The 20,395-nt window shown below is 41.3% G+C and overlaps 1 protein-coding gene across 2 annotated transcripts in view; it reads left to right on the top strand.

Annotated features, from left to right (window-relative positions):
• The window catches only part of PLA2G4A (phospholipase A2 group IVA), a 201,629-nt gene extending 181,556 nt beyond the window's left edge, over positions 1-20,073 (top strand). For both annotated transcript variants that reach the window (XM_082264962.1, XM_082264963.1), the window contains exons 17-19: positions 6,913-7,108; positions 11,693-11,850; positions 19,709-20,073. In XM_082264962.1, the coding sequence (XP_082121088.1) occupies positions 6,913-7,108; positions 11,693-11,850; positions 19,709-19,831 (477 nt within the window). In that variant the 3' untranslated portion in view covers positions 19,832-20,073. The remainder of the gene's footprint in view (positions 1-6,912; positions 7,109-11,692; positions 11,851-19,708) is intronic.
• Positions 20,074-20,395: the final 322 nt, after the last annotated feature.

Genomic DNA, 20,395 nt, shown 5'->3' with positions numbered 1-20,395 from the left:
GAACTTATGGGCTTTGGGACTAAATTCCGGACGTGGATTAGGCTTTTGTACACCGGTCCTAAAACGGCTATCCGTCTGGGATTTCTTACGTCTCCCTACTTCCAGGTGGGCCGGGGAACGAGACAGGGGTGCCCCCTGTCACCGTTCCTGTTCGCCCTCACGCTGGAACCTATAGCTATAGCGTTGCGCAGCTCCCCGGCCGTCAGTGCCATCGGAGTGGGCTCCATTAAAGAATGCCTTGCCCTATACGCAGACGACATGTTATTATTCCTGGACGATCCGGGCCCCTCTCTTCGAGCGGCCCTGGCTGTGTTGGATGACTTTGGCAAGTGCTCTGGCCTTCGGGTCAATTGGGGGAAGTCCGCTATCCTGTCTGTGGATGATGGTGCCCGCTCCGCTGCAGCTGGGGACCTGCCCCTCTGCTGGGTTGATAGCTTTGCCTACCTGGGGGTCAAAGTGACAAGTAGCCCTCAGGACTATTACCATCTTAACCTCCTACCCTTGTTGTCTAGACTACAGCAACATGTACAGTCTTGGAAGAAGCTCCCGCTGTCCCTCTTGGGTCGTATTAGTGTCCTTAAAATGAAATTTTTGCCAGTTGTATTGTACTTTCTCCGTAATTCCCCCTTATGGGTTCCCATGTCATTTTACAAAAAACTGGACAGTATCATCAGTTCCTTCCTTTGGTCACCGGGGGCTCCCAGGATTGGCCTACGGGCCCTCAGGGAGCCCTGGGGCAGTGGTGGTCTGGCACTCCCTGACTGGCGTAGGTATTACCTGGCGGGTCAGATGGTGTTTGCAAGACGATGGCTGCGGGCGGATGAAGGGGATTCGGCCACGATCCTGGAGGCAGCTCATCTGGGCTCATTTGAGACTCTCCGGTTGGCCCTGTTTAGGGGACTTGGCTCGGATCTCCCGTTAACGTTGACCATGAAAGCCACGGTGAGAGCTTGGGCGCAGTCATTGCGCTTGACCTGTCCTAGCTATGTTGGCTTCTCTCCGTCTACCCCCCTGTGGATGAATCCTACCCTCCCCCACTTCCATAAGTTTCTTGACCCGGTGGTATGGGCGGTGAAAGGGGTTAAGACCTTGGGGGACATTACAGCGGCGGGGGATCTTCTTCCTTTTGACCGTTTGAAAGAAAACTTTGACCTGCCCAATCATTATTACTTTAGATATCTCCAACTGCGACATGCTTTCCGAAGCCAGTTTGCCACGTCTCACGTGGAAATGTGCCGTTCGGATCTTGAGTGTGTGTTAACTTGTGACACCTCGCTCAAGATCCTTTCGACTGTGTATAAGGATATGTTTAGACTGACCCCCCCTAGCATTGCTAAATGTAGAGACAGATGGACGTTGGAGGTGCCCGACCTGCAAGGTGACGACTGGGATGAGGTCTGGACTGAACCCTTTAAATATCTGGTGTCTGCTAGGGACCGGCTCATACAATTCAAATTCCTGCACCGGATCTATTACACTCCGGCCCGCCTGGCCAGGATTTATCCGACCTCGTCCGCTGAATGCTGGCGTTGTTCTACTTCTCCGGCAGACGCGACCCACGTCTTTTGGGACTGCAGCCAGATCCAGATGTTTTGGAGGGCTGTGACTGACTGTATTAACGAGGTGTTGCTGACCCCGATTCCACTGACCTCGAGGGTCTGTCTCTTGGGTTTGGTGGAGGAGGTGGTCCCTTCGGTGGCCCACAGAACGTTGCTCAGTATACTGCTGTTTTATGCCAGGAAGGCGATCCTGCTCCATTGGAAGAAGGAGGCTCCTCCCTCGCTTTCTTTCTGGAGGGGCTTGGTCAATGCTGGCTTACCGCTCTATAAGGCGACATACTTATCTAGGGGTTGTCCCAAAAAATTTGAAAAGGTCTGGAGGGCGTGGGTTGACTCATCTTCATCAATTGGTTAACTCTGCACTTTTTGGGGGAGGAGGCTTGACGCTGGCCCTGCGTCCTGTTATCATGTTATGCCATTTGCATGTTGATTTGCTGGATTTATGTACTTTATTTTATATTGCTGCCTAGCCTGAACTATACTGCATGACAGCTGTGTTTTGGGTGTGCACTGAGGGGGGTTTGATTGGGTGCTACTGAGGGGTGCTCTTCTCTCTGGGTCGGAGCCGGCCCGCGTTTGTTTCTGGCGTGGGCCGGTGCTGACCCTGCTGGCCTCGGTCATCCGGGATGATGTTGGGGTGCTGGTGTCTGTTTTGGGGGGGGGGGGGTTTCTGGGGTTAGGTAGATGTTTTTGTTTGATGTCTGCCTTGTCTTATTGTAACCGTTGTTACTGTTTTCTTTTTGTATGTTCTTGAAAACTGAATAAAAATAATTTTCCAAAAGAAAAGTAATGTACTCACATTTAGTAGGTGCTTAAGTGCACCAAGCATAAAACAACCTTAGTAGCAATCTCTAGTAACTGTATGTGATGGCAACCGGGTGGGAATGGAGCATCTGTGTGCTGCTCCTTCACTTCCTGGATTTGGCAGAAACACCGTCCGGGCCCCTCCCCTACGTATACGACCCAGGGACCCGTGTCTTCCTGTGTTAACAAAATTGTTAACAAAAAATGTTAACTTCAAAAAACTTTCCATGCCTCTTACTAAATACATTGGACTATCTACTTTCCAAAAAGGGGTAATTTGGGGGTTATTTGCACTGTCTTGGCATTTTAGGGCCACAAGAAATGAGACAGGCCGGTCAGTACACCAGGATTGCTTCATTTTTCATATATATATATATATATATATATATATATATATATATATATACAGTGCCTTGCGAAAGTATTCGGCCCCCTTGAACTTTTCGATCTTTTGCCACATTTCAGGTTTCAAACATAAAGATATAAAACTGTAATTTTTTGTGACGAATCAACAAGTGGGACACAATCATGAAGTGGAACGAAATTTATTGGATGTTTCAAATTTTTTTAACAAATAAAAAACTGAAAAATTGGGCATGCAAAATTATTCAGCCCCCTTAAGTTAATACTTTGTAGCGCCACCTTTTGCTGCGATTACAGCTGTAAGTCACTTGGGGCTATGTCTCTATCAGTTTTGCACATCAAGAGACTGAAATTTTTGCCCATTCCTCCTTGCAAAACAGCTCAAGCTCAGTGAGGTTGGATGGAGAGCGTTTGTAAACAGCAGTTTTCAGTTCTTTCCACAGATTCTCGATTGGATTCAGGTCTGGACTTTGACTTGGCCATTCTAACACCTGGATATGTTTATTTGTGAACCATTCCATTGTAGATTTTGCTTTGTTTTGGATCATTGTCTTGTTGGAAGACAAATCTCCGTCCCAGTCTCAGGTCTTTTGCAGACTCTATCAGGTTTTCTTCCAGAATGGTCCTGTATTTGGCTCCATCCATCTTCCCATCAATTTTAACCATCTTCCCTGTCCCTGCTGAAGAAAAGCAGGCCCAAACCATGATGCTGCCACCACCATGTTTGACAGTGGGGATGGGGTGTTCAGCGTGATGAGCTGTGTTGCTTTTACGCCAAACATAACGTTTTGCATTGTTGCCAAAAAGTTCGATTTTGGTTTCATCTGACCAGAGCACCTTCTTCCACATGTTTGGTGTGTCTCCCAGGTGGCTTGTGGCAAACTTTAAACAACACTTTTTATGGATATCTTTAAAAAATGGCTTTCTTCTTGCCACTCTTCCATGAAGGCCAGATTTGTGCACTATACGACTGATTGTTGTCCTATGGACAGAGTCTCCCACCTCAGCTGTAGATCTCTGCAGTTCATGCAGAGTGATCATGGGCCTCTTGGCTGCATCTCTGATCAGTCTTCTCCTTGTATGAGCTGAAAGTTTAGAGGGACGGCCAGGCCTTCGTAGATTTGCAGTGGTCTGATACTCCCATTTCAATATTATCGCTTGCACAGTGCTCCTTGGGATGTTTAAAGCTTGGGAAATCTTTTTGTATCCAAATCCGGCTTTAAACTTCTCCACAACAGTATCTCGGACCTGCCTGGTGTGTTCCTTGTTCTTCATGATGCTCTCTGCGCTTTAAACGGACCTCTGAGACTATCACAGTGCAGGTGCATTTATACAGAGACTTGATTACACACAGGTGGATTCTATTTATCATCATTAGTCATTTAGGTCAACATTGGATCATTCAGAGATCCTCACTGAACTTCTGGAGAGAGTTTGCTGCACTGAAAGTAAAGGGGCTGAATAATTTTGCACGCCCAATTTTTCAGTTTTTTATTTAACAAAGTTTGAAATATCCAATAAATTTCTTTCCACTTCGTGATTGTGTCCCACTTGTTGTTGATTCTTCACAAAAATTACAGTTTTATATCTTTATGTTTGAAACCTGAAGTGTGGCAAAAGGTCGCAAAGTTCAAGGGGGCCGAATACTTTCGCAAGGCACTGTATATATATATATACTTTTCAAAAGTATTGGGACACCTTACATGAACTTTTTTGGCATCCCAGCCTTAGTCTGTAGGGTTAAATATAGAGTTGGCCCACCCTTTGCAGCTATAACAGCTTTAACTCTTCTGGGAAGGCTGTCCACAAGGTTTAGAAGTGTGTCTATTGGAATGTTTGACCATTCTCTAGAACCGCATTTGTGAGGTCAGGCACTGATTTTTAAACGAGAGGGCCTGGCTCGCAGTCTCCACTAATTCATCCCAAAGGTGTTCTATCAGGTTGAGGTCAGGACTCTGTGCAGGCCAGTCAAGTTCCTCCCCCCGAACTTACTCATCCATGATTTTATGATTCTTGCTTTGTGCACTGGCCAAATCATTTGGTGGAGGGGGAATTATGGTGTGGGGTTAGGTTTAGCTCCTTAGTTCCAGTGAAGGGAACTCCTAGGGCATCAGCATACCAAGACATTTCGGACAATTTCATGCTCCCAACTTTGTGGGAACAGTTTGGGAGGTAGGCCCCTTCCTGTTCCAACATGACTGCGCACAAATGCACTAATCTATGGGATATTTTATTTATTTATTTATTTATTGTACTAGTAATGGTGGTGATCAGCGACTTATAGCGGGACTGCGATATTGCAGCAAATACTGACACTTTTGACACTTGGTAGGGACCAGTGATAGCAATACAGCGATCAGTGCTAAAAATACGCTCTGTCACTGTACTAATGATACTGGCTGAGAAGGGGTTAACATTAAAGGGTTAACTGTGTGCCTAAACAATGTTTTCTCACTGTGGGGGAGGTACTTTTACTAGAGGAAGGCAATGATCCATGTCACACTGGATCAATGCCTTCCCTACTGACAAGAGGGCAATCTGCCTTGTTTACATAGGCAGATCGCCATTCTAGCTCTCTGCTTAATGATCGGCAGGTGCCAGTGAACATAGAGTCCACAGTACCCACAGATCAGTGTCTAATCACAGCGGGAGCGGGTCGTCGGCGGTTTACATGTACCCCAGAAGTGTCAGATCATGTACTAGGTATGTGATCTGATGCAGAGCGGCCACCCTGCCCCAGCATATGTTCAGTAGGTGGTCATAAGGTGGTTATAGTCTAACTCCGGTTAATTGTTTTGTTTTGGATATAATGGAGAAGTTCACATTTCTGTCAGGTTTTTATCTCGGTCCATGACCCCACTGGAACGATTTTCCTTCACTTCCTAACCCTGTGGCACTCTTGCAAATAATGGAAAGAATAGTTGTCGCTGGGACAGGAAGAAATCTATAGCATTAAAAGCACCTTTGAAGTTCTAACTTCTCCGGACTACTAAAAATGTGCTTTTGTTGTTGTTTTGTCTCTGTTGGAGGAACTTACTATGACTTCCTGTCTTGGCAGAAAGTGAGAGGAAATACCGCAACTGGGGCACCAAATTCCATATAGATACACTAACACTTTCCATCTATATTCAATATACATTAAATACTGTTGGCTTGAGTTGGGCTCTCAAATTCTGAACATGTGAGAGATGCTAATATGCAAATGATCTGATTACCTAAAACAGGCCATCAGAATTATTTATCTGTGCCCACATTATTTATGAAATTAAACTGTTCAAAATCTATAAAATTTGTAGCGTGTATGATCTGGAAACAGCCAGTAAAATCGCTTCAAAACAAGCCCCTAATTCACCTTTGCTGCTATGCCCATTGTGCAGAAATACATTTAAAAAATTCACAACACAGGGTCTGTCATCCTTTAATGTTAACAAAGAGCAGGTGTTTTTAAGCTGTTAAAAACCAACTGAAATGCTACTTTAGAGCAGGGGTCTTCAAACTATGGCCCTCTAGTTGTTCAAGAACTACAATTCCCATCATGCCTAGTCATGTCTGTGAATGACAGAGTTTTACAATGCCTCATGGGATGTGTAGTTCCGCAACAGCTGGAGGGCCGTAGTTTGAGGATCCCTGCTTTAGAGTCTTTGTTGTGATCTTTGAGGATATTAGAGCATGAATAACTTCACATTAAAAGCAACTAGTGAGGTAAGTAAAGACTTGTTTTATTGCTTGTTGAAAAACTGGAAATAGTTTATTGTTTACAGCCTGGGAACAAGTGAGATAGTTATTGGGGGACAGTAAGAAAAAAGCTGCTATCTTTGGCAGCTGTAGCATGCGGATGAACAGCAGCAGTGGATACATATGATTTGTTATACTTTTAACTTCTCAAAAAGTGTTTTGGCTGTTAGACGGAATGGATACCTCATAGGCACTGTGTGTTTAAATTTTTTTTTTTTTTTTTTCATGGAAATTTTTTTTCTTTTATTGCATGCAAGTAATGATATGTGATAAATTTAGATAAAACTAGCACTTAGCATAGTTGTGTAAATATTGTACTTCTTTAAATAACCAAGTTCTTGCGTAATAGTGATGTTCACATGTCTTAAAGCATCTGATAATGATCTTTATTTTAAAAATATTTCTCTCTTAAAAGAATTTTAAACATCTTAAAACTTTACTTCTGCTCAAGGAACTACTACTTGCAGAGAAGTGGGCACGCATGAATAAGCTACCATTTCCAAAGATAGACCCGCATGTCTTTGATAGAGAAGGTTTGAAGGAATGTTACATATTTCGACCAAAGAACCCGTCAAAGGAAAAAGACTGTCCAACAGTGATTCATTTTGTTTTGGCTAACATTCAGTTTAGAAAGTTCAAAGCTCCAGGTACGTGCAATGAATGAAAGCATTGCTTTTGTTTTAATAAAGTTGTAAAATGGCATGGTAAATAATTTATATTGATAAAATGTTATGGAAATCAAATTACAATTATATAAAGTGAACAACCAGCTTAGTGCCTTAAGAAAAATGTACAAATCAAACCATAAATCAAATTATAAATGAATGTGCTACGAACATCAATAGAGCTTTTCACCACACCATACAATTAGTGACCATACATAAAATGCAGCGCAAATTTCTCATAGAATTGTTAAATCACAAGTCCATAATGATAAACATAAAAGTCCATCTCATCACAAAGTGAAATCTCCTGTGCTAGAATCTGGCTCCTCCTCCTCTTAAATTCCCCTGCTTCACACTAATATGTATGGGTACACGCAAAACTACATAGTGCTCTATGTGCACAAAATACTGATTGGCGATCCTGCCAAAAACACACTTGCATAACTTTTATTAGTGTAAACAAATTGTCAATCCTACTCTTGTGTTCAAGCTCATTCAATCATGTAGAAAGTGGAAATGAACCGCTCACCTCCCACCATGGACCCCAATATACAAATAAAGATCATAAGGACATAAATTATTCCATCCCAAGCAGAATCGTCTTCTCTTCAGTATAATGGATCTCTCCTCAACTGCCCAGCTCTTACCAGTAAAATCACATGCAAACACAGAAATTAGACCAATAGTGTTCTCTGCTGTAAAAAAATTAAATTCTTGAAATAATTCCCCATAATACGCATTTATAGAGCACACTGAGTGCTATGGTATACAAATGTCAAATATCCTCCTTAGACACCTTCTTGCATCCCCAGTAAGCAAACGTCAGGAACAATGATATATACATACAAATGCAGTGTGGCTCTGCTCCTATACTTGTTACGCCCATGGGGCTTTATCAGTGTGTCTTTAAGTGCTTGTACTTATAAACGTTGGCTTTGATGCATTTAGACACATCTAATCATGATCCTTTTTTCTATGCCGACTGGTGTCTGTTGTGTATGGGCAATGGAAGGCCATGCCTTGCATTTTAGAGACCTGCTGCATTTTTTCACACTACATTGCTCGCTGCATTTTTCCACACTGCATTGCTCCATCGTAGTGTGAGCATGTCATATGTAACACAATAAAAAAGTCCATCAAAAAAGTCCTAAATGTGATAATCCACCTAAATAGTGACATATAATAATACTCCTGGGCTGGGAGTAATGGAGCTATTTACAGTACCTATGGGTACCTATAGGTAAGACTTATTAGAGGCTTACCTATAGGTAAAAACATTAGAGGGAAGTTTACTTTCTATTTATTACATAGCAATTAGAGGACAATCTTCTCCATAAGAACACGTAAATGTTGGACAGTCTAAGCCCCCACAGCTGAAGACCACAAGGTAATTTTCTGAACAGGGTAGGACTTCAAAGCTGGGGACCATGGGGAAGGTTTCTGAGCAGTCTAAGCCCCCACATCCAAGACCAAGTTTCTTGGCATCTGGTTACTTTGTACCTCTGCACAACTACTGCGAAGCACATGCGATTTCTGCCATCGCACTAATGGCTAATTAAGGCACCATACTAAAGTGACAAAACAAATTGATAAGACAATATATTTATCAGTCCACAAAAGTGATCTGCACAACTGTTACTGTTCTTAAAACCTTGTTTATTGTAGAAACCACAGTGTACAGGTCAGAGATACAGTGAGGTGACGTCTCGGACCCGCTTCCTGATTCACCAGGAGGAGGATCCGTGTGACAATAGCGAATTTTCATTCACTATTGTCACACAATGGGTGGGCTTGGGGCGCACTGCTCTGCGCCCTGGGTCCAACCTTTTTTGAAGCCTATTAGAGCCTCTGGCTCTAATCAGGTGATTTAAAAAAAAAAAATCTGTAACAGCGCCAGACTGCTGACTCACTCGCTGCTAAACTGACTGACCAGTGAAGAGAGGCGGCATAGGCGGGGCTTGGCTTTCAACGCCACCCCACCTACACCAATGCACAGGTGAGGCACAGTCCAGCCCCGCCCGACCCGCCATTTTCAGCCATAGGGCGGCCGCGCTGGACATCTCCCAGCCTAAAGATGGAGACAGTGTGTGAACTGTGTATGTCGGAGTCAGACAGACAGAGTGACACTGAGGATGCACCCCCCCCCCAGATGTTGCGCCCGGTGCGGCCGGCCCCCCCTGCACCCCCAACGCTACGTCACTGCTTGGGACCACTGACAGAACTGCCAGGGTCGCACTTGCGACTGGGCTCTGGTGTTCCTCCACTGTAGGTAGGCCCCAGGCAGTGTTGTGAACTGTCCATTACTTGGGAACAGTTTGAAAAAACAGTCTGATTTCTCCTTTCTGCATTACAGGAGAATCAGTCTGTAAATGTAGAGATGGTGGCTGCAGCGGAGCACTCTCGCATAGCCCAGCAAGCATACTCCCCTTTCCCCTTACAGGCAGGAAAGGAGAGAGGGATACAACCTGCTCCACCTCCTCTTCCCACCGTTGTTCCTCCTATGTTTGCCCTGACCGCCCACTCTCCTATCCGGACGTGCAGCTGTATCTGACAGAAGGGAGATGTGCAGGTGGGAAATATGAATAATGCCGCTGCCTGAGCCATCAGATAACAGGTTTAGCCCTTTGGTGAGTGAACACTAAGCAGATACTTCTCTCCCCCATTTGCCCCCCCCCTCCCCGTTCTTTCAAGAGCTTCTCATACTTGCTCACTTCAGTTAGCATTTAGGCAGCCCATACATTGATCACTTTTTTTCTCATTCAACCATTGGGTTAAGGAAAAAAAATATGATCCAATTCCCCCAATTATACATTCAAGGCGGATCGGGGAATCCTCCCACTGAGACAGTGACCGAACTACTAGGGTCACACTTGCGACTGGGTCCTAGCATTCTGCCACCGCAGCAGTTTCCAGCCTCCTCTTTCTGTCCTGCCCCTGCTATTGGGAACCCTGGTTGGCAGCATATTAGGACCCAGTGCTGGTTACATTATGGAGCTGACCTTGATCGGATCTAATAATTAATCTGATAGTGGTTTTATTGATCAGAGACCCTATCTTATTGGCATGGAGCACACACGGCTGCTGGACATATTGTTGATTTATACTGTATGTGATTTTACTTTGGATTGTAATAAATACGGTGTTTATGTCCACATATTAGATCTGATCGGGAGCATCACCCAGATTGCATCCCGATCGGCATGTTGACATATAAGGCTATGCAGCATTACCGCTGCTAGGCCACCGGCAGAGAGTTCAGCCATCTACAACCAATAGTGCCGGCGCTCCCGCACATACGCCCATCAGCTCCATGATGTAATCGGCACTGGATCCTAATGCATTGCCGCTGCCATTGAGACAGAGAGGCTGGACCAGCACTGTTAATAGCAGGGACAGGACAGCAAGAGGAAGTTGGGAAACCCCACAGTGATGGAGCACCAGGGCTTGGTCGCAAGTGTGACCTTTTCAACCCTGGTAGTTCAGCCACTATATTGGACCTTTATATGGAGTTCCCTGGTGTGCTAGTAACATATCTCTTGCTTTCCGCCACCATGGGGGGGGCAAGACAGCAGGAAGGGGGCCCACGGCAGAACATGTGAAAGGGTCCCACTGGGGACTGTAATCAAGGGCCCCAGGATCAGGCCCAAAGGGAAGGGCCCTGGGACTGATGGAAAGGGCCCCAGGACCAATGGGAGGGGGGTCAGGGGGCCCTTTGTGGTTTCTTGCACCAGAGCCCTGAAGGTACTAGTTACACCTCTGCTTGGGACCAACAACCATGAGTCCCATAGTTGTATAAATTGTTGGGGTCTACTTTTTTGAAATTAGAGCTTTCCCTAATTAGGGTCAGGTATATAAAATGTATTTAATATTACAGATCTTTTTATTGTCACTGTTTTACCTGCCAAAGGCTTTGTAATCTATTTAGCTACTCTTGTGATTGGCACATCTTTGCCACACAGCACAACTAGGTGAGCCACTGTATCACTTTCTGGTTTAGCTTGACTACCTGAATCACCTTCCTGCTCAGTAGACATTAGCATAAGTGATGGTGCATGTTCATAGCCTAGTGAGTAAACTTAAGATGGGACACAAGAAGCTGCTTTGATGAAGCAGGAAATATTGTATACATATGCATTTGAACTTCCCTGTTCCTGGTCCATATTATATGGTCAGTAAATGAGTTGCCTCACCTACTCTAATAACTACAAAACATCCCGTGTCCACGCCACCAATTGCACACACAAACCATTTAATTGCCTACTGAAAAGGCACCTTAATTCTAATTTACTATAGGGAAACTGAGGTGATTGTCTACATAGTGCTAGAAAAGGCTCCATTTTGAGAGTAAAGGTCATGGTGGATGGCAGCACATGGCAGTGTCTTTCTGCCCTCTCTGACAGTGTCCCCTCTTTATAAACCGCATACTGTCTATACTTCATAGCTAATTTACAACTTCAGATTAAATATTTTTTTATAAAACAAATATTCAGTTACTTTTCACAACTGCATTAATTTTGTGCTGTTTTCTACTGATTTGGTAATCTGTGTTATGTTATTATTATTTAGGTGTTCCCAGAGAGACTACAGAAGAAAAGGATTTTGCAGACTTTGACATTTTTGATGATCCTGAAAGTCCATTTTCAACATTTAATTTTCAGTATCCAAATGAAGCATTCAAAAGATTGCATGACCTCATGGAGTTCAACACACTCAACAACATACATGTATGTACCTGTTGGGTTGTAGAGAAGCTACATTATATATTTACTGCAATATGGATACAGAATTCAAAGCTTAACAAAATGTATCATTTATTTTATTATGCCTTTTTAGCCTTTATTTTAAATTAAACCTTTTATTTAAAAGGTAAATGCTAAGAAAACAGCTAAACACATAAATTAAATATATACATGAGTTGTTTTACCTGTCAAAGAATTTGGTGTTTGATCATTTCATTTCTGAAATGTATACAATCTAACTAGACAGTACAGCCAGCCTGGAGGTCCAAACTTTCTTCACTGCAGTGAAGTGATGCAATAAGAACACGACCCTGTCCTCAGTCTGTGAATGGACAGTGAAGGATGAGTAGCAGACTGCTGGGCTTATCTCTCTGTCATCCTGTTCTCTTCCCCTGTAAGCATGTTATTTGTTGGCACATGAACACTGCAGCACAGGGACAAGCTTGTAGACCTACACCAGGCTGGAATGGGCTACAAGAACATTGGCAAGCAGCTTGGTGAGAAGGTGACCACAGCTGGTATGAATATTCTCAAATGGAAGAAACACCAAATAACTGTCAATCTCCCTCGGTCTGGTGCTCCATGAAAGATCTCGCCTTCTGGAGTTTCAATGATCATGAGAACGGTGAGAAATCAGCCCAGAACTACAGAGGAGAATCTTGTCAATGATCCCAATACAACTGGGACCATAATCACCAAGAAAATAATTGGTAACATACTATGCTGTGAAGGGCTGAAATCCTGCAGCGTCTGCAAGGTCCCCCTGATCAAGGAAGCACATGTATAGGCTGTCTAAAGTTTGGTAATGAACATCTGAATGATTCAGGGGAAAACTAGGTGAAAGTGTTGTGGCATCAACTCAACTCATCATGTTTGGAGGAGGAATGCTGCCTATGACCCCAAGAACACCATCCCCACTGTCAAACATGGGGGTGGAAGCGTTATGCTTTGGGGGTATTTTTCTGCTAAGGGGACAGGACAACTTCACTGCATCAAACGGACGATGGACGGGGCCACATACTGTCAAATCTTGAGTGAGAACCTCCTTCCCTCAGCCAGGGCATTAAAAAAGGGGTTGTGGATGGGTATTCCAGCATGACAATGGCCCAAAACACATGGCCAAGGAAACAAAGGAGTGGCTCAAGAAGAAGTACATAAAGGTCTTGGAGTGGTCAAGCCAGTCTCCAGACCTAATCCCATAGAAAATTTGTGGAGGGAGCTGAAGGTTCGAGTTACCAAACGTCAGCCTAGTAGGACTTACATTAAGCCTTATCAAAAGTAATGACAGAATGTCTGGAAATGCGCTGTAATGCTGATTCATAGCTCATCTTAAAACAACTAAAGATGATGGAGGAATGATTCTGATTCTGAACGCTCTTTGAAATTTTCAGCTGCTTTATCTTTTCAAAGATAAAGGCTCATAGCAATGCTTATATGTGGTTTCCATTCTTTGTACTGTTTGACTCATTTACCTTTTCTGATTTTTAACATTTAACAGGCATTGTACAGTGACCCACAAAATGTAAATAGAGACTTGCGAAATGTTTGAACGTACTGAAATACTTTTAATGCTAATAGAAAAGAAACGTTTTTTTCATGAATATGATTTATTTATAGTAAAATACAGTTTGTACAGCTGACATAAATTATTGAGAAATAATTAACCTGTCAGGATATAACAGTTGATTTTAGAATGAATCACTCTATCTTAAAACAAATAACTGTTATGCTACAAATTGTGTGAGAATCAAAAACGACATTCCTAATCTAAATACAATGACTTAGTAAAAACTGAATTGCATTCATTGTATTGAAGCATACTGTTATTGCTATACCGTATACTGTGTATCTTAAAAAAATAACCAGATACAAATGTCTAAAAATAATTCTAAATACACTGCAGCGCTACTGACCATAACCAAATCTGCAATAGTGAGGCTCCTTTCACACGAACGTTCCGATCAGATCCGCCTGTCAGGTTTTTTTAGGCAGATCTGATCAGATCCTCAATGCATCTCTATGGGGCAGCGGATGTCAGCAGAGACATGTCTGCTGACACCCGCTGCCATCCGCATCTGATCCTGTCTGTGAAATCCGGTCGGATGGAAACCCTATTTTTTTCCCCATAGAGAGCAGCAGGGCTCTGACACCTCCCTCTCCGCACACAGTGCAGAGACGGAGCTGTCATCTGTCTGCTCAGCGGAGATCGGCAGATCGATCCCCGCTGAGCAGAGAACAGAGCTCATCGCAAGGCGGATCGTGTAAAAGGACCCAAATGATTACAAAAACTATGTACATATCTATTCAAAATGCAACATAAAAACAAAGCAAATAATCTTTCAATCATAAAGAACCACCGTACTCTTCACTCTACTTATTGTTAAATCAAAGTGCAATCCCACCACCTGGTGAAATACCTGCTCACCTCACAATAAATATTCAAGGCTTTTCACTATCTTGTTGTTCACAATGGGTGGATCTCCTTCTCTCCTCCTGAGATAGATCACTCTTCACCATAGACTGTCAGGGCTTTACACTCTTTGCTGGCTGCTCTCATTAAAATACTCTTCTCCTTTCCGCTCCTGGGATCGATCATTCTTTATTACCTTTATTTCACCAAATGAAACAAAAAGGCATCTCCATAGTGCTATGGGAATGGTAGGCAGGATGTTTTATCCTGAATAATTTTTTAAACCAACTTTATAATTTAACTATATAGACATACATAAACATGTAAAACACTATACCATTTTTTTTTTTTAAATAAATAGACCACACCAGTTGGCTTGCATTTAAAAAGGCCGCGGCTGTTTTATTATTGACTTTACATAAATAAATATTTTAAAACTGTGTTTACATTTCAGAGTAGACTTACATCAACAACAACCTAGCCAGACAGCTCAGGTTGACAAAACATCACTAGAACTTTTTTCCCACATTATCCAACATCACATAGACTTTACCAATAAATAACATTCGTCCACCAAAGTATCCCGACTAAGGCGACAGCATTAGCCAATAATAATAACTAGGCCGCGACAAATAAAAGGGGAGGGGGGGGGGAACGCTGAAAAGATCTGAGGTCCTGACAGGAACGAAGTGACCCGGAGTCCCGCGGTCGCTTCTTAAATAGCCCCTTTCTGGAACCAGCTTGAGCTGGAAATACTGACCAGGAGCGGGAATATTTGGGCGGGAGCGGAGCTCCACACTCTAAATCTGCCCAGTGATAGCCCTGAAAAGCAGGCGGGAAAAAATTATACATTAAAATAATACTCCTGTTATCTACCTCAGCCTGACTCAGGTCAAAAGTTCACTGACCCTGGCCACCTAAAGGGAAAACCTATTGATAACCCTTAGGTTTTTTATTCCCCTGCCACCATCCCATAAAGAAAGGGGGGCTATAGCAGCACCCCTTTCTTTTTATTCATTTAAAAGCTTTATTAACCACTTCAGCCCCGGAAGGTTTTACCCTCTTAACCTCCCTGGCGGTATCCCCGAGCGTGACTCGGGGTGGATTTTTTAGGCTAGGATCGGTATCCCCGAGTCACGCTCAGGGTAGATGTGCAGAGCGCGCAGCGCTGTCTCTTACCTTCTCCTGGCGATCCAGCGATGATCTCCCATTGCTGTGATCGCCAGCCGAGATCCCCGCCGCTCGTCCGTCGGTCTGATGACTTCCTAGTTCCATTCCCTGCAGCAGCAATGCTGCATGGGAGCAGAACTGGGAGGGAAATTCAAACGTTGCACAAAACACAAACACATAACACATTTATATTACATAATTACATATATATTTATATATATATATATATACCTATATACACATATATATATATGTGTATATATATATATATATATATATATATATATATACATATATATATATATATATATATATACACACACATATATATATATATATATATATATATACAAATATATATATATATATATATATATATTATATATATATATATATATATATATATATATATATATATATATATATATATAACGCATGAATTATTATCTAATCAATAATATAATTTTATTATATAATATAATCTATATATTATATAATAAAATTATATTATTGATTAGATTATAATTCATGCGTTTGTGTTTCAAATTTATCACATCTGGGATGTCTACTAGAGTCTTGTTTTGGTCAGGTTTAAGTCAGTAATTACTAAGAATTGTAGGCCTATAATACATAATGCCAAATTTCCATGCAAAAAATTGTACCGCTTTTGGTACATAATTCCTGACATAATCATACCGCCAGGGAGGTTAATGACCAGGCCATTTTTTGAGATTCGGCACTGCGTTGATTTAACTGACAATTGCGTGGTCGCGCAATGCCGTACCTAAATAAAATTGATGTCCTTTTTTTCCCACAAATAGAGCTTTTATTTGGTGGTATTTGATCACCTCTGTGGTTTTTAGTTTTTGCGCTATAAACAAAATAAGCGTCAATTTTGAAAAAACACTAATATTTTCTACTTTCTGCTATAAAACATTCCCAATAAAAAAATGTAAATAAAAATTTAAAAAAATAATGGTGGAAATCAATGATGTTCATCAGGATTGCGGCAGACAAATCTGACACTAAGTGACACTTTTTGGGGACCAGTGTCATTAATACAGTGATCAGTGCTAAATAATATGCACTGTTACTAAATAAATGACACTGTCAGGGAAGGGGTTAACACTGGGGGTGATCAAGGGGTTAAATGTTTTTCCTATATGTGTTTAATAACTCTGTGGGGGATGGATTGAACAGTCAGAGAGAGATCGGTGATTCAGCTAAGCGACCATGCTTAGAGCTATTTAGGACGTGGACTAATAAGTTGGAGAACAGCCTTTCCCCTGAGCTGTAGACAAGCTGTTAAAGTGGACCTTTCCCAATTACAACATTAAAAATAATGTTCTGTAGCAGCAAACATGCATTCCACAAGTATAGTTATGCTACCAAAATTACTGTGTGCTGTAAATTGCCTCCATCATTGTTCCTGTTTCTTCTTGCTGGAGGCTGCCATTTTGCTGAAGCTCAGAGCCCCTGAACAGCAGTAAATCTTTAGGCTGGCAGCAGATCAGCCGCTACAAATTCAGCACATTGCCTAAAAATAAAGAGCACCTGTGTAGAGCAGGGTGGGACAGTGTATTACTGGATTTTAAACAGTATAGGCCCTTATTTTTTTAAGTTTTCCATAGCTATACCTACAAAAGAGGCCAGCCTGAAGTGAAGTGATCTAGCAGGATTTAATTTTCTGACTAAAGTACCACTTTAAAGCAATTTTTATTTACATGTTTAATGTACAGGTAACAGTATAAGTGCAGTACTTTTTAGATTTACAGGGTGTATTATATGTATTATTTATTTATGACTGTTATGATTCTGTGTCTCTGTGAGTTTGCCTGCTTTCAAACTAAGTTTTGTTGTGAAAACAATCCAATGTATTTTACTTTCTTCTTTTTATGAAAAACAAAATGTGAGAAAAAATAAGATATTTGAAATACCCTCCATGCCTCTTAGCAAATACCGTGGAGTATCTACTATCCATCCTTTTGGGGTGTTTGTACTGTCCTGGCATTTTAGGGTCTCATGAAATACAATATGCAGTCAGCACATCAGGGTTCATTGATTTAAAATACTGTATTTTCTGGCGTATAAGACTACTTTTGAACCTCAAAAAAATCCTCTAAAAATGGGGAGTCGTCTTATACGCAGAGTATAGTATCTCCAAGGTACCCTAAGTATAAGTATTACCGGTAGATGTAATCTCTCAAGAGATTACATCTACTGGTAATACTTATACTTAGGGTACCTTGGAGATAATATGAGAGATTACATGTATTACAGTACTTGGGGTACCTTGGAGATCTATGAGAAATCTGATGTTTTTCAATGGTGTTGCCTTGCTTCGGAAGTGGGGTAGTTTTATACAGCGAGTATAGCCCAAAACCTATGTTTTAACTTGAAAATTAGAAGGATCGTCTTATACGCCCAGTCGTCTTATACGCTGGAAAATTTATTCCAAAGACAATATGTCTTTCACACATAATAAATGTAGCAGAATACATTTTGGCCAAAATTTATGAAGAATGATTAATTATTAAGTTCTAGAACAGAAACTAAGATTAAAAAAAATGATATAAGATTACATAAGGCCCCTTTCACACTGACACTCTCTGCCAGCGGGTCCGCCTGCTTCGCTGATCCCTGCTGAGCAGGCGGTTGACATGTCAGTGTCTGCTCCGCTTATGTAGAGTGGACACAGACACAGCCGCTTTCCTCTTTGGGCAGCCGCATGTAAACTGACTACCTGTCCGTTTACATCTGACTGTCATCTGATCCACCAGATGGATGGGGAACGGATTCCCCCTTTGTCTGCTTTTAGCAGACAGAATAGGATCAGATGTTTCCAAAATTGGGCACTCCAAAGAGGGCAATGGATGGTCCAATCAGGTCCGCCTAAAAACTGAGCGGCGTACCTTATCAGTCAGCCTGTGTAAAAGGAGCCTAAAAGTATAAAAATGTATTTTGGGTACAGTGTTGCGTACCTTAGTAATTGTCAGGTAAACTATGACAGCCTGATAATGAATGAAGGGGTGTAACATGCTGATATTGAGGTGCGTAAAGAGTCATAAAACCCCTCTCCCCCCCCCCTTCCCCTTAAATTAGATTGTAATTCATCTTCTTTAAATTTAACATTGTATCACCTTCTTTTTAACTTGAAATTTGGCCCTTTTACATAAACTCATTAAATACAGCCAACCCAATTTGTAATTACTCATTAAGGAATCCCATTGACAAGATGTGAGCAGCACAATCATGTTGTAAATGAAAAATATTAATTTGCTTCATTATTACTATCCATTGAAGTATTCCTCTGTGTATGCTCATTAATTAAAGCATTCTAGGATGGCTGCTACAACCAGGAATGACAAGTAGCTGTCATTGCTACTGCCCCTTCATTTTACTCATGCAATTCAGACAAAGCTATATACAGAATGTTACTTGCAGCTGTATTTCGATTACCACAGATATATGTATAATCAATGTCTCTTTTGTTAGTGATTAACATTGGAAGAGAATGAAAGGTGTTGTGGCACTGATCTGAGTATCTTTAGGAATAGACTTTTGCATCAATTAATTCTAAGTGATTGCATTGCATTGCATTTTCTTCTATGTCCCCATTTTGAAGAAGTAGCCAAATTATGCATTAATTGTGCACATGCAGGGCGGGCGTTGAGAATATAGTAACATCAAAGTCCAGCAAATATATACATTTAAATTTATACGGGACATCATTTTCATGGATTCATTTAAAAAAAAAACAAAATAAAAAACCTCTATACTTACCTCTATACTGCAGCATTGGTGTGATGCTGCAGTTGATCCATGTCAGCTCTAAGCCTGAGAACTGAGCGATCAAATGACTGCTGAGTGCCAGTGGGGGACTGCCAAAGGAGAAAATAAGGGATTGCTCTGTTCAATATCAGGTAAGTATAACATCTTTTTTTTATTTTAAGTCACAAAAAAATCCTTTAATATGACTTTTAGCATATACATTTTAGGTATACATAATTATACCGACCAGAAGACCACAAAGTGTCATGTTATGTTGTGTTGTGGCTTGTGGCTACTGTAATTTGCCTACTCTGTCAGTATAGACTGTAAAATTAAACCTTTTCCTTGGTATCTCGTGCAATGGGGTGATGTAACAGTCCAGACTTCTAAGACACATACTTGTGGATTTAATTAAGTGAAATGAAAAATTTATGGCAAATGCTGCAATTAAAATGTATACGGGTCATTTGTTTATTCTGTCTTTTTTTGTAGGTAATAAAGGAGGCAATTCAAGAAAGCATTGAATACAGAAGAGAGCATCCATCCCGTTGTTCAGTGTCACTAAGTGATGTTGACGCACGGAAATTCTTTAACAAAAGCAAACCGCAAAACTAAACACTAGAAGCAAATTGTGAAGGGAAATGGACCAGCATACTAAGGGAAAACACTTTTTACATGTAATGCATGTATAGCCAAGTAAAGATATTATTTATCAAAATTGTCAAGACTTGTATTTGTTTTTGATAATGTTTTTTATTGCACAATGACCGAAAATAATTTGAATATTGAAGAGAAAATATTTTTGTAATGTTCAAGAGTTTTTCTGACTTGTCTGTGTCATATATTCAATATTGTACAAGCTTTGTATCTTTCATGTGCCAAACATAAACTTGCTAGACTGTTTTGTTTGGTCTGATAATTTTAGGTTTACTTTTTTATGACAATCTTCAGATAATGTATTTGGTTTAACACTGGTTAGTTTCTGGAATGAGTTAAAAAAAAATTATTGTTATTAGGTTCTTAAAGCTCCAGTAAACTGATCTCTGTTGTCTGCTTAAAATCTTCTCAGTCACTGATGTTATATATGATAAAGCTATTTTCTGTATTTTTACCAACCGACCAATGTCAGCATAATCATTATAGTGACCAAGTGTACAAATAAATTTAAAGTGTAGCACA

Source organism: Pelophylax lessonae (genome assembly GCF_965119305.1).
Source record: "Pelophylax lessonae genome assembly, chromosome: 8".
NCBI lineage: Eukaryota > Metazoa > Chordata > Amphibia > Anura > Ranidae > Pelophylax > Pelophylax lessonae.
The sequence above is the reverse complement of the archived record's forward strand: the minus strand, read 5'-3'. Positions and strand labels throughout refer to the sequence as shown.